At 39.2% G+C, this 15,019-nt stretch overlaps 1 protein-coding gene across 4 annotated transcripts in view; it reads left to right on the top strand.

Moving 5' to 3' along the window:
* Grip128 (gamma-tubulin complex component 5) overlaps positions 1-15,019 on the top strand; it is a 203,977-nt gene that overhangs the window by 116,745 nt on the left and 72,213 nt on the right. For all 4 annotated transcript variants that reach the window (XM_070081180.1, XM_070081159.1, XM_070081166.1 and 1 more), the window contains 3 exons: positions 3,558-3,656; positions 5,568-5,719; positions 14,160-14,409. In XM_070081180.1, coding sequence (XP_069937281.1) covers positions 3,558-3,656; positions 5,568-5,719; positions 14,160-14,409 — 501 coding nt within the window. The remainder of the gene's footprint in view (positions 1-3,557; positions 3,657-5,567; positions 5,720-14,159; positions 14,410-15,019) is intronic.

Raw genomic sequence — 15,019 nt, 5'->3', positions numbered from 1 at the left:
GCTGCAGTCAGAATGATAACAAATTACCACTACAGGCAGCACACTCCACCAATATTCAAAACTCTAAACCTACTCACCATACAAAACATCCATACTTATTATTGTACCTACTACATACATAGAACGCCTAACTCGGATGTAAACCCTCCCCTCAAACATCTCTTTACCATCCTCAACAGAGCACATGACCATAACACAAGGCACAGATCACTCTTTGATATTCCTCGTGTCCATCTCACACTATGCAAAAACTCAATGCACTTAAAAGGCCCAAAAATCTGGAATTCATTACCTGTGAATATAAAAGAAACACTGTCTGTTTATAAATTCCAGTCTCTTCTTAAAAATCACTTACTCACCCACAACTAAATAAAAACTGAATAATTGTATCTCATAAATATTTAACCTGTGACCCAATCAAACTTTGTTATTTTTAATTACATTACCTAACATTCTACTGAATGCACAGCAGCACAGTAAATGACCATATGACCTGTCTTTGAAATACTCATTTGTGCTTAATTGTTAACTGTTTACAACAGTGTTTACCACTGAATGTATCATTGCTTAGTTAATCTTAAGTTAATTTTAAGCCTGCCCATAATGCTCTGCATACAAGGAGCTTTGGCATGTTACACTTAACCCTTTCAGGGTTTCGGACATACTAGTATGGTTTACGCACCAGGGTTTTTGACGTACTAGTACACCTAAATTCTAGCACCCTCAAATCTAGTGAGAGAAAGCTGGTAGGCCTACATATGAAAGAATGGGTCTATGTGGTCAGTGTGCGCAGTATAAAAAAAATCCTGCCGCACACAGTGAATAATGAGAAAAGAAACTTAGACCGTGTTTTTGGATTAACCCTTTCAGGGTCCAAGGCCCAAATCTGGAGTCACGCACCAGTGTCCAAGAATTTTCCAAAAAAAAATTTGTTATTTTTTCTTATGAAATCGTAGAGAATCTTTTTGTGAAGGTAATAAAACAAAAAGTACGAAATTTGGTGGAAAATTGACGAAATTATGCTCTCGTGAATTTTGATGTGTCAGCGATGTTTATGAATCGGCGATTTTGCCGAATTTGACTCCCATTTTAGGCCAATTACATTATTCCAATCAACCAAATTCTTAGCTATTTCACTAGTATTACTTCTATTCTATCGATTGAGCACAAGAAATCGCCAAGTCAACTGTTTCAACTACAAAATAAAGTGATCGTAAATTGTTAATTTGGCCAATTTAACACAAAGTTCAAAATATTCCAATTTCAAAATAGGGTCCAGAATGAACAATGTAGGCATTCCTAGCACTAAACTAACATTTCCTCTGTTCATTAGTTATGTTTTGAGGCTTTACAAATAAATTCCATTTTGATTTTTTATTCACATAATGAATTTTTATTCACACCAAAAAATAGAAGATTTACTGTTATGCAATACTGTAATAATTGTATAAATATCATCACCATATTTGTGAATGTATATTAGACCCACCAGCTGACGTGTATTAGATGTGTGAGGTCGTTTGTTTACTCTTGAATATCGGCAAAAATTTAACATTTCCGCTACTTTGAGCTCAGTTTCAAGCCATTTCCAGTGCTAAAACCAATCAAAATCATCTCTATTTCTGTAATATGTCTTCCATTCTATCAAATGAGACCAAGAAATCGCAAATACAACTATAAAAAACATACGAAAAAACACTGCAAAGTTTCTGTTTTAATCAAAAAATCATGATTTCATTTTTTTTCTTTCATTATACACAGTGTGCTGCAGGATCTGTTTTATGTGGTGCACACATACCACATAGATGTATTCTCTCATATCTAGGCCCAAATGTACCACTCACAGTTTATCAGAGTGAGCTGAGCTCATGGCGTAGATCTACGGTTTGGACCCTGAACGTAAAGCCGTAGATCTACGGGACGGACCCTGAAAGGGTTAAAACAGCGACTTTGCACTATATTTTCGTGTGATATTTATTGTTATATTCTAGTTTTCCTGGTCTCATTTTATAGAATGGAAGACATATTACAGAAATTGAGATGATTTTGACTGGTTTTACAATGAAAAGTACCTTGAAATTGAGCTCCCTTTCTAGGCAAGATGCTACATATGACTGGGATCCCTCCCTTAGACCTAACTACTTCTATGGCTGACCTGTACTTATCCAGCAGCTCCTCTCTCCTGCCCTTCCCAATGTCATTACCTCCAGCACTAAGACAGATAATGGGCTTGTAACCATTACCTGCCATAATATTATCCAACCTGCTGACTATGTCACCAACACCAGCTCCAGGAAGACACACTCTCTGTCTGACCTTTCTGTCTCTGTTACAAAATGCACGGTCCATATATCTTACCTGAGAATCTCCTACTATTAAAATATTCTTACCTTGATTAGCAGGGGAATCAGTGGTACCTTCACCCTCACTAACCACTGAAGTACACTCGTCTTGGAGAACAGAGAATCGATTTCCTACCTTCACATCTTCTCTATTAACTCTCCTCATCTTCCTTCTTCTTGAACTGTGAACCACTTGCCACTTAAAGTGGCTGCCACTATCACTGCTGGTGACCATTCCTACCTTACCAGCTAAATCCTTCTCACACTCGCTCCCAAACTCATCTATGCGAAGCTTCAGCCTCCTGTTTTCCTCCTGAAGAAGTAGAATCTCCTTCTTCAATACTTGAACCTGAGATTCAAGAGCACTACAACAAACCATGGTGCTTGGTAACAGCCCACACTAACTCCCAAGAGCTTAGGCAAGTATGACCACACGTGACCACTGGCCTCAGCGTACTGGACTCCATGTTGCTGTCAGGTGAACCTCCAATGCCAACTTCACCACCTTGCATCTCAATAAGTACTGGTGCTTAATTTTTTTTTTGTCTTATTATACACAGAAAATTGCCCTCTTTGTTTAAAAAAAAAAAAAAATCAGAGCGCTAGCAGTGGAAACGGAGATCAACACTTGGACAGTTAAGGGGTTAAAAAAAAAATGTGATTAATTACAAAATAAGGTATGGAAACACTACAATCAGTTCTTTTTTAGTATTCTTTTCTCACTAGTTACCACAGTGGCAGACTTTACCAGACCTGGGAATGTGGTGTTGCAATGATTGATTACTTCCTGCTCAGTTTTTGTCAGTTCATTTCTACTTAACTCTGCCAGTTAGCATCTTTCTAGTTTGCTTGCTCCACACCAGTTTGAGTTTTTTGCTGGTTGCCAAAAGATTCCTTCATGTGATACGACGAGTAGCAATGGAAAGATATTACACAAAATTATGATTGTGAAATGGAGGTACAATAACCAGGGATATTTCATGAATTAGACAGGACAGTATTGAAGAGGGGTATGGATGTTAGAGACATTGAGAAGTAAGGTACTGTGTGTGTGTCAGTGTTCAGGAATGGGAGTGAATGGATGAGAAGCCATGGACTGCTCTCCTGTTAGGAAGCTGAAAATGTAATCTTTGTTAAAAATGTTATCGTTTATGCTTTTGGTCTAAAAGACAAGAACTCTCTTAATACTTTTTTCTTGACTTTATTTTTAAACAGGGACGAATCTGTCAAGGCCAATGATGAAAGGTTTTGGGGTGAAGCTTTCACAGTTAGTCTTCAGAAGGATGAACAAAGTTCGGATGCAAAGGACCCAATGTAAGTATCAAATGTATTGTATTGGAGCCTTGTGTCTTTGGAACAAACACTATAAACATTTGCATCTCTTAAGAATATTTAGGCATTGTGTCCTGGAATATGGCAAAAGTTGAATATTTCCACTAATTTCAGTTCATTTTCAAGCTACTTCCAGTCCTAAAACCAATCAAAAACATCTTTTTTTTTTTATAATATATCTTCCATTCTATCAAATGATATAAAAAAAAAAAAACATAAAAACTATCTAAAAATACACTGCAAAGTTTGCTATTTTAAACCATAAACACGCTGTTTTTTTTCTCTCGTCATTCACTGCTTGGGGCAGGATTTCTTTAATGTGGTGCACACTCACTTCATAGACCCATTCTCTCATATTTAGGCCAAAATTTACCCACTCACAGTTTATCTGAGTGAGCTGAGTTCATCAGGTAGTTCTATGGCACAGAAACTGACCTCAAAACTGTAGTACTACAACACTGACTGCAAAAGAGTTAATTCTTGATTTAATTCATAACTTAAGTTTTGAATTAAGTCATGACTCTGTTTGTTTTCTAAAGCTAGTGATAGTGCCAAGATGAAGCATATAAATTTGAATGTTAAGCAGAAATTTGAATAAATAAGGAAGGTGGAGTGTAGCTTCTTGGTGGCATGAGTGTGTGAGGAGGGTGTTGCAACAAAACAGTGATGTTCATAGAGGCAAGGACACACTTTGAGCAGATGTTATTATGGTAAGTATCTTGTAGATGCCAACCAAAAACGGTTCTTTAGTTGATTCTAGTAAGATAAAAGGATTTACGAAGCATTGCATTGGCTTCTCCTGATTTATAAAAGGAAAATGTAGTACAGTAGTTAAAAAAATATATATATATATATATATATATATATATATATATATATACAGTGGACCCCCGCATAACGATTACCTCCGAATGCGACCAATTATGTAAGTGTATTTATGTAAGTGCATTTGTACGTGTATGTTTGGGGGTCTGAAATGGACTAGTCTACTTCACAATATTTCTTATGGGAACAAATTCGGTCAGTATTGGCACCTGAACATACTTCTGGAGTGAAAAAATATCGTTAACCGGGGGTCCACTGTATATAGAATGACGGGTTTTCAATTTGACTCACTCACTCTGACTGACTGACACTGACTTACTTATTTACTTACTTAGTTACATCAGAGTAAGGGTAAGCACCATTGATTCAAGAACTAGACAAGTGAGTAAATAGACATAGCATCACCTGTGGCTAGGAGTACTTCCACCAATGTAGGATGGCACCCCCTCTCTCTCCCCCCGCCCCTCCAAAAAAAAAAAAAAAGACCTCCAAACTTCAACATTCCCAGTGCAGGCACTGTACTTCCCACTTCCAGGACAAAAGTCCTGGTGAATAATACTTCATAATGGTATAGACATTGAGTGAGGATGATGGATGGTAGTACTTACAGAAATCCTGGAGAGGGAAAGCTGAACCATACATAGGGTGTAGATTTAATGAGTGCAAAGAGGAAACGAGGAGGCTAGAAAAGTATACACAGCTCTCTAGAGGTTTTTCTCTCATGGTAGTTCCTTACAGGTAAAAACTAAACTAGCTGCTCCAAGTGCCAAATTCACCAGGTTGTTTGGGCTATAGAGGCCTGTGGGCCACTAGCAGCAACAGCCTGGTTAACCAGGCAGCAAGAGAGTCTGGCCTCAGGCTAGGCTATAAGGGTGGAAGATCCCTCAAGACAGTCACATACAGGTTCTAGCAGAAACAAGATTAGAAAGATAGAGATGGAATTACTCTCAGTCAGTCAGTTATCTTACTTCCTTGTTTATAGATGTTGATTTTTAATTAAGAATTAAATACAATTTCTGAATCTGATGTATAAAACTGTTTTTTACATGGTTTTGTTTGTGTTGACAGGAAAACTATCTTGAGGTTCCTGTCTCCCCTGGTGGTTGCTCTTACAACAGTAGGCAAGTCAAGAGAACTCCTTGCTATTTTGGATGTCCAGCCTCTGCCTAAACAGTCTAACCCCTGCAATCTGTCTCGGTTAAAGGCAGAAACTGAACAAGGTTTGTGATATTATTTATCCATTTTGTGTTTAACTCTTTCAGTGGCCCCTCACGTAGTTCTGCATCATGATCTCATCTCATTCAGGTAAGCTGTGAGTAGTAAATTTTTGCCAAATTATGAGGGAATTGGTCTGTGGTGAGTGTGTACAGTATAAAAAAAATTCCTGCCCCATACAGTGTGTATGATTTAAAATAGCAAATTTGAGGTTTTATTGGCTGAATCTTGGTTCATTTGAGAGAATGGAAGACGCATTACTAAAACAAAAATGATTTTGGCTGGTTTCAGGCTCAGAAGTAACTTGAAATTAAGATCAAAGTAAGAGAAATATTTTATTTTTTCTGATTTTTATGAAGATGGGTAAGGCTGCCCTACATGCACGGTCCATTTTATGGGTTATTAATAGGTCTGATTCAATTATTTTGACACTATAAACCATGACCAACCATTCCTGGTTATATTTTATTATAGAAGAACTAGAGTAAATCTTCTATTTTTGTGTGATCATGAATCCAAAATGAAAGGCAAATGTAATATATAGAAGAGGTCTGGGGATGTAATTAACTCTTTCAGGGTCGCGACTTCTACTCTCAGACTTCCTCTCAGGGTCACAAAATTAAAAAAAAAAAAATTGTTATATTTTCTTGTGAAATGATAGTGAATTTTTTTCCAAGGGTAGTGAAACCAAAATTTGATGGAAAGCTTACGGAATTATGCTCTCGCAAAGTTAGCAGTCTCAGCAATATTTATTCATTGGCAGTTTTGCCCACTTTGCATTGTATAGTACAAGAAACTGCTCATTTACCTATTTCAACTACCCAGTAAAGTGATCAGAAATCAGTGATTGCCAATTTAAAAAATAGGTCCCAGAATAAAAAATGTAGACATTCCTGGCACTGAAAAACATTCCTCTGTTCCTTAGTTACTTCTCCATGCCTTTCATGTTACACTTGCTTTACATTTTGAATTTTTATTCACACAAAAAAATAGAGGGAGGGCAGATTATTTTCTAGTAAAAGTAGGCCTTAGACAAGGATGTGTGATGTCACCGTGGTTGTTCAATATATTTATGGATGGGGTTGTAAGAGAAGCGAATGTGCGGGTCTTAGCAAGAGGTGTGGGGTTAAAAGATAAGGAATCTAACACAAAGTGGGAGTTGTCACAGTTGCTCTTTGCTGATGACACTGTGCTTTTGGGAGATTCTGAAGAGAAGTTGCAGAGGTCGGTGGATGAGTTTGGTAGGGTATGTAAAAGAAGACATTTAAAAGTGAATATAGAAAAGAGTAAAGTGATAAGGATAGCAAAAAGAGGCAACGAAAGATTGGAGGAGGTGAATGTATTCAGATATTTAGGAGTGGCTGTGTCAGCAGATGGGTCTATGAAAGATGAGGGGGAGAAGGGTGAGTGGTGCACTGAGGAGTCTGTGGAGACAAAGAACTTTGTCCGTGGAAGCAAAGAGGGGAATGTATGAGAGTATAGTTATATGGGTATGAAGTATGGGTGGTGAATATTGCAACAAGGAGAAGGCTGGAGGCAGTGGAAATGTCATGTCTTCATGTCTGAGGGTAGTGTGTGGTGTGAATATAATGCAGAGAATTTGTAGTTCAGAAATTAGGAGGAGGTGCGGGATTACCAAAACTATTATCCAGAAGGCTGAGGAGGGGTTGTTGAAGTGGTTCGAACATGTAGAGAGGGTGGAACAAAATATATTGACTTCAAGAGTGTATAAATCTGTAGTGGAGGGAAGGCGGGGTAGGGGTCAGCCTGTGAAAGGTTGGAGGGAGGGGGTAAAGGAGGTTTTGTGTGTGAAGAGCTTGGACTTCCAGCAAGCATGCGTGAGCGTATTTAGTAGGAGTGAATGGAGACAAATGGGTTTTAACCCTTTCAGGGTCGCCAAAATTTCAAAAAAAAAAATTATTTTTTCTTATGAAAAGATATTTTTTTTTTTTAAATCTTATAGGCTAAACAAAAAAAATTTACCATCAATACTTACCAAGATATGGAGGCGTGAAGTTGACAGAAAATGCCCGGTATGTGGTAACACCGCTGACTGCCGGTCACCCGGTATTACTTTATTTATTTTTTAGGTACTATTTTCTATTATTTTTAAATTTTTTTTTTCAAGTAACTTTTATGGCCTGTGAGACCAATATGATCACTATTTATGCTAAACAAAAAAAATTTACCATCAATACTTACCAAGATATGGATGAAGTTGACAGAAAATGCCCGGTTTGGTAACACCGCTACTGCCGGTCACGGTATTACATAATACTACTATTATTTTTAAATTTTTTTTTTCAAGTAACATGGCCTGTGAGACCAAATGATCACTGTTATTTCTTTTTCTATACTAAATAATAACTGCATAAACACTGTTGTCACTGTTTTGTTTACAGAAAATATTTACACAAACAAACGATATGAAATGTTGTTTATTACTATTTTTCTATATTTTATATACACATATACAGTCACAGGAAATGTTTCTAGAAGCTCTGCAGCCTGTGGAAGTCTTTGAAACATGGTGTCATGCACAGTGGTGTTTTACATTCCTCACGCATAAAACGAGTGTCTCTGCGTTGTTGTGGGCATTTTTTGTATGTGCACAGACGTAACACCTCTTCTGAGCCTTTTTCTTGAAAGCAGTAGCAGGCAGTTTTACTAGAAAGTGATCACCATGCTTCAGACGAGAAGGTAGTTGTTGATAATTTAGTGGGCGGTCTATTGCAGGTGTTGTTCCTTGGTACTTGAATACTATTTGTCTGATGACAGACAAACAGAATTTGCCATATGGTGGTTTGTTTCTGGTCCTCATCTTATACATATTATAAGCATTGAGCATGGAAATGTCCAGAAGATGGAAAAAAGAGTTTTATGTACCACTTATAACTCTTGCAAACACAATCAGCAAACCCAATCTGCATGTCACATTTGTCCACTGAGTGCATATTGAGGGTGTAATCAATCACAGCTGCAGGTTTTAGAATGGGTTCATTGCTGTCTCTATGCTGCCTGCCAGTGTTGGTCATTTTGTTAGAGTGAACTGATGACAACAGTGTGACATCTCGTTTGTCATGCCACCGAAATGCCATGATGTCATTGGCAGCAAACGCCTGCACCTCACCTCTACGAGTGCCAGCGTCAACCCTGGGCATATATTTACGATTTGCACGCACTGTGCCACACACATCTGTCATGTTCACTCGCAAAAAATCACTGAGTGAGGGGCTTGTATACCAGTTATCAGTATATAATATATGCCCCTTACCAAGGTATGGTTCTATCATTGTTCTACCCACATCACCAGAGATGCCCAATAACTTCCTGGTATTTTGCAGTGTATAACTTCCAGTGTACACAATAATATCGAATACAAGACCACTGTAACAATTACAAAGCACAAACAACTTTATACCAAAGCATTTCCTCGTGCTTGATATGTACTGCTTGAAAGAGAGTCTTCCTTTGAACAGAATCAAAGACTCATTAGTTACAAGCTTTCTAAAGGGATAAAAATACATATTGAATTTCTCTTTCAGATACGCAAACACATTCCTAATCTTATATAATCTGTCGTTTCTGTCAGGCCTGGTTTTGTCTGAGAAGTGAAACATATCTAACATTAGCACAAATCGATTCACTGGCATTATATCACTGAAACCTGGGGTTGCAATCAGGCGGTCTGTTGACCAGTATGATTTCACACTGTGCTTATACACATGTGGCATAAGCATTATTGTGGCAAAGAAAAGATACATCTCAGCCACAGTTGTCTCCTTCCACTTGTGTAGACATGATTTTGGTGAAAGTATTGTGTTTGCCATGGTGTACTCGTAGTATGTGTTGCTTTCCCTGACAATAATTTCCATCAGGGGTTCGTCAAAGAATAACTCGAAACATTCCAGTTCACTGGCATTGTTCCCCAGTGTACAACATGGTTGTATTCCACTTTGGCCTTCATCAAACTGGTGGGGATTTGGAACAAAATTGACAGCTTCCTGCCAATCCCAGGTGCGGTCTGCTGGTGGGTACTGGACATTGACTGGTGGTTGTGATTGTGGAGGCTGGTGTGGTGGGTGGGTGGGGGATGGTGGCCTTTGTTGTAGATCAGCTGAGGCAGCGGCATGGGTGGCAGCATGACCCACTGCTGGTGCCTCATGGCCGGCACCACCACTACCACCACCATGCACATTTTCCATCCCAATTGCAACACTATCATCGTCATTTTCACTGTCTGTTCCTGTTGTACAGCTACGGGATGTACTCCTTCCCCTTGGAATAGCATATGGCACACTACCAGAGCGCATATACAGTGGACCCCCGGTATTCAATGGCATCGGTATTCGATAAATCCGGTTTTCGATGCATTTTAACGCAAAAAATTTTCCTCGGTATTCGATTGAAAACCCGGTATTCGATACGATTCGTACGAGACCTGTCCACGTGTGGCCTGAACTGCTCCGTGTGTGCTAGTGTTTACAAGCCAGCCAGTGTACGCGCATCTAAGGATACATTCGGTACATTCCATATTATCCATTATATCACTGTGTTTGGTGCTTGTTTCTGCAAAATAAGTCACCATGGGCTCCAAGAAATCTTCTAGTGCCACCCTTCGAGAAAAAAGTCGCTAATGACTTATGAAATGAAGAAAGAGATAATTGCAAAGTACGAAAGTGGAGTGCATGTGTCGGAGCTGGTCAGGTTGTATAATAAACCCCAATCAACCATCTCTACTATAGTGACCAGGAAAACGGCAATCAAGGAAGCTGTTCTTGCAAAAGGTGCAACTGTGATTACGAAACAGTGACCGCAAGTGTTAGAAAATGTTGAGAGATTGTTACTGGTGTGGATAAATGAAAAACAGATAGCAGGAGATAGCATCTCTCAAGCGATCATTTGTGAAAAGGCTAGGCAGTTGCATGACGATTTGGTAAAGAAATTGCCTGCAACTAGTGGTGATGTGAGTGAATTTAAGGCCAGCAAAGGTTGGTTTGAAAGATTTAAGAATCGTAGTGGCATACATAGTGTGATTAGGCATGGTGAGGCTGCCAGTTATGTTGTGTGACAGAAGTCCAGTGACTCTCAAGCTGGTCCTAGTGGCATTAAAAGAAGAAGGGAGGTAACCCCGGAAAAGGACTTGCTACCTCAAGTCCTAATGGAAGGGGATTCCCCTTCGAAACACTAACACCTCTCCCCTCCTCCCATCCCGTCAATCATCACCAGATCTTCATTAAAGGTAAGTGTCAATTATTTTATTGTTATTGTAATTATTCTATTGCATTAAACTTAATATTTCATGTAGTAAAAATTTTTTTTTCATACTTTTGGGTGTCATGCACGGATTAATTTGATTTCCATTATTTCTTATGAGGAAAATTGATTCGATTTTCGATATTATCAGTATTCGATGAGCTCTCAGGAACGGATTAATATCGAATACCGGGGGTTCACTGTATTGTCGTATATACTGACGCTTCACTGGAGAATATTCCACTTCACTATCACTACTGGAACTGGTTTCAAGAGCTTGTAACTCGTATTCACTATCACTATCATCACCAATGCTCACATCTGAGTCTGGGATTTGGGAAAATAGGAGTTTCCTCTTTGATTCTAGTACAACTGAACGTGAACAAGACGGCCCAGCAGCAGAGGTGGAAGGCTGAGGGTCGTCTGGGTTTTCCTCACTATTACCAATATTATGGTCATTAGTTTTGGTCACAACCTCACCAGAACCTCGAAACTCATCCTCACTGGCACTTCCATCTGTATTAGAACTGTCACTGGGGAACAAAAGTGCCCCAATTCACTGAGGAGTGAGGAGCTTCTTACCGCGAGGCATGGTGAACAAGGTCTACTAAAATGGCGTTCCCACAATTCGCCACTGGGTCCCAGATTTTTTTTCTACCGCACACACCGACCACACCCATCCATTCTCTCACATCTAGGCCTACCAGCCTTTTCTCACGAGATTTGAAGGTGCTAGAATTTATGAGTACTAGTACATCAAAAACCCTGGCACGTAAGCTGTACTAGTACTACGTCCGAAACCCTGAAAGGGTTAATACTTGACATGCTGTGGGAGTGTGAGTAAAGTAACATTTATGAAGGGATTCAGGGAATCCTGCAGGCTGGACTTGAGTCCTGGAGCTGGGAAGTACAGTGTCTGCACTCTGAAGGAGGGGTGTTAATGTTGCAGGTTTATAACTGTAGTGTAAGCATGCCTCTGGCAAGAGAGTGATGGAGTGAATGATGAAAGTTTTTCTTTTTCGGGCCACCCTGCCTTCGTTGGAATCGGCCGATGTGTTAATAAAAAAAAATAAATTACTGTTAGGGACACTACTGCATTTTTGCAATACTGTAATTGTATAAATAATGTAAGTGCATTCCTAAATGCGTATTAGACTGGCCAGTTGGACACGTATTGGACAAGTGATGTTATTTGTGTACTTTGGAAAATCAGCAAAAATTGAACATTTCTGCTACTTTGAGCTCAATTTCAAACTACTTTCATTACTGAAACCAATCAAAATCATCACTGCTTCTGTTATATAGTTTCTATTCTATTGAATGAGATCAAGAAACCGAGAATAGAACTATAAAAACCATATGAAAATCCACCGCAAAGTTGCTTATTCTTTTTTTTTTCTTCTTTTGACACATCAGCCGTCTCCCACCGAGGCAGTGTGACCCAAAACAGGAAAGCAGCACTTTCAGCATCATTTAACACTTTTGGCATTACAGTGGACCCCCGCATAACGATGGCATCACATAGCGATTATTTCGCATACCGCTTACTTTAATTGCAAAAATTTTGCCTCACATACCGCTTAAAAACCCGCTTACCGATTTTCGTCCGAGACGTGCTCACATGTTCCGCCGGTGGCATTGTTTACCAGCCAGCCTCCGCGGTAACATCCAAGCATTCAATCGGAATATTTCGTATTATTACAGTGTTTTCGGTGCTTTTTCTGGAAAATAAGTGACCATGGGCCCCAAGAAAGCTTCTAGTGCCAACCCTACAGCAATAAGGGTGAGAATTACAATAGAGATGAAGAAAAAGATCATTGATAAGTATGAAAGTGGAGTGCATGTCTCCGAGCTGGCCAGGTTGTATAATAAACCCCAATCAACCATCGCTACTATTGGTGGTACAGCTGCTGCTGCTGCTGCACTGTCAGCTGCTGCTGCTGCTGCACTGTCAGCTGCTGCTGCTGCTGTAGCACCGTTGTTGGTGTGGCTTATTGAGAATACCAAGAAACAATTAACCCCAGAGGATTTGCCACCCAGGATAACCCAAAAAAGTCAGTGTCATCGAAGACTGTCTAACTTATTTCCATTGGGGTCCTTAATCTTGTCTCCCAGGATGCAACCCACACAAGTCGACTAACACCCAGGTGAACAGGGAAAAATGCCTGGAACTAGTGCTCATATTGGTGAATTTAAAGCCAGCAAAGGTTGGTTTGAGAGATTTAAGAATCGTAGTGGCATACACAGTGTGATAAGGCCTGTTCTGGAAGAAAATGCCAAACAGGACCTACAGTACTCAGGAGAAAAAGGCACTCCCAGGACACAGTGTCTCATCAGTCATTGCTGCATCTTCAATAAAGGTAAGTGTCATTTATTCTTCATTTAGTAGACTAGTACTGTGCATGTACTACTCTACTATTGTGCATGTATCCTTCTCTTTGTGTGTGGGAAAATGTATATTTCATGTGGTAAAATTTTTTTTTTCATACTTTTGGGTGTCTTGCACGGATTAATTTGATTTCCATTATTTCTTATGGGGAAAATTCATTCACATAGCGATTATTTCGCATAACAATTACCCCTCTTGCACGGATTAAAATCGTTAACCGGGGGTCCACTGTATTCACACATAATCACTATCTTTGTAGAGAGGAGCTCAGATGTCACTTATTGTTTGCCATGTTTTCTTAACTATACACTATTTATAGGCATGGGTCATGTTCTTAGGGTTGTTGTAGTGTATTAAGCCTTTGAAACACTGCAACAACCACAGTGGTGCTTCAAATTGTTCACCAGTGTTTCATGGTAAACAAGAGCAACATGTGGTTTCCACACTGCTTGGCAGGCTGGGATTTTTTCAGTACAGCACACCTACTGTGCATACCCATTGTTTGCTGTGAAGACTGCTTGTGCTTTTACCACCAGATTTGAAGAATGACATGACTTTGCATCACTGACAGTTTAAGGGTTAAAGTGGAAATAGGTTGTATGTACATCATCTCAGTGGTCTTCTGTTAGTTATGGTTATTGGATGTTTTATACATTGTTATGCATCAGAGATAGTTTAATGGTAGCTATTATTAAATTTTAAAACAAGTACAGCATTTTTGCAACTTAAACATGTCAGTATTCTATCTTTAGGTAAAGAGTGCAACTGGTCAGTAATGCAGTTTAATTTTTTCCCACCAGAACAGTCACTGGAAGAGGTAGTCATAAAGTTTGTTAAAAAGACTGTGCGTGCAACCAGCAGTGGTGATATTGAAGAGGAGGTACACGCTAGTAACAATGAGGAGGATGCAGATAGTGTTCTCACTGAGGGCAACAGCCACCTTACACTGGGCTGCAAACAAGAAGACCCCCTCCTTATAGCTGCTTTCACTGACACTTACCAAGAGTCTCACCATTTTGCTACACCTGCAACTGTGGATTCTATTACCAGGCAGGTATCAAAGCCAGTCATAGCATGAACCAGTTCAAGAAGAGTGCCAAAAGGTGTCTGATGAATGTAGCTGCAGAAACGGAGGGGAATGATTTTCTATTTTTTATCTAACATACGTGTAAATTTTACCTTATTCCTAGTAATGACCCTCGTATTGTAGATAATCTTAATGACCCTCGTGTAGTAGATAGTCTTTTTAGTATGATAATAAGATGTTTGAAGGTAGTAGGTTGGTAGACAGCAACCACCCAGGGAGGTACTACCGTCCTACCAAGTGAGTGTAAAACGAAAGCCTGTAATTGTTTTACATGATGGTAGGATTGCTGGTGTCTTTTGTCTGTCTCATAAATATGCAAGATTACAGGCATGTCTTGCTACTTCTACTTACACTTAGGTCACACTACACATACATGTACACGTTTATTTATACACACTCATCTGAGTTTTCTTTGATTTTATCTTAATAGTTCTTGGTCTTATTACTTTTCCTTTTATATCCATGGGGAAGAGGAATAAGAATCTTTCCTCCGTAAACCATGCGTGTTGTAAAAGTCAACTAAAATGCCGAGAACAATGGGCTAGTAACCCCTTTTCCTGTAAAGATTACTAA

This window comes from Cherax quadricarinatus, chromosome 6, assembly GCF_038502225.1.
Source record: "Cherax quadricarinatus isolate ZL_2023a chromosome 6, ASM3850222v1, whole genome shotgun sequence".
In the NCBI taxonomy this organism is placed as follows: domain Eukaryota; kingdom Metazoa; phylum Arthropoda; class Malacostraca; order Decapoda; family Parastacidae; genus Cherax; species Cherax quadricarinatus.
The sequence above is the reverse complement of the archived record's forward strand: the minus strand, read 5'-3'. Positions and strand labels throughout refer to the sequence as shown.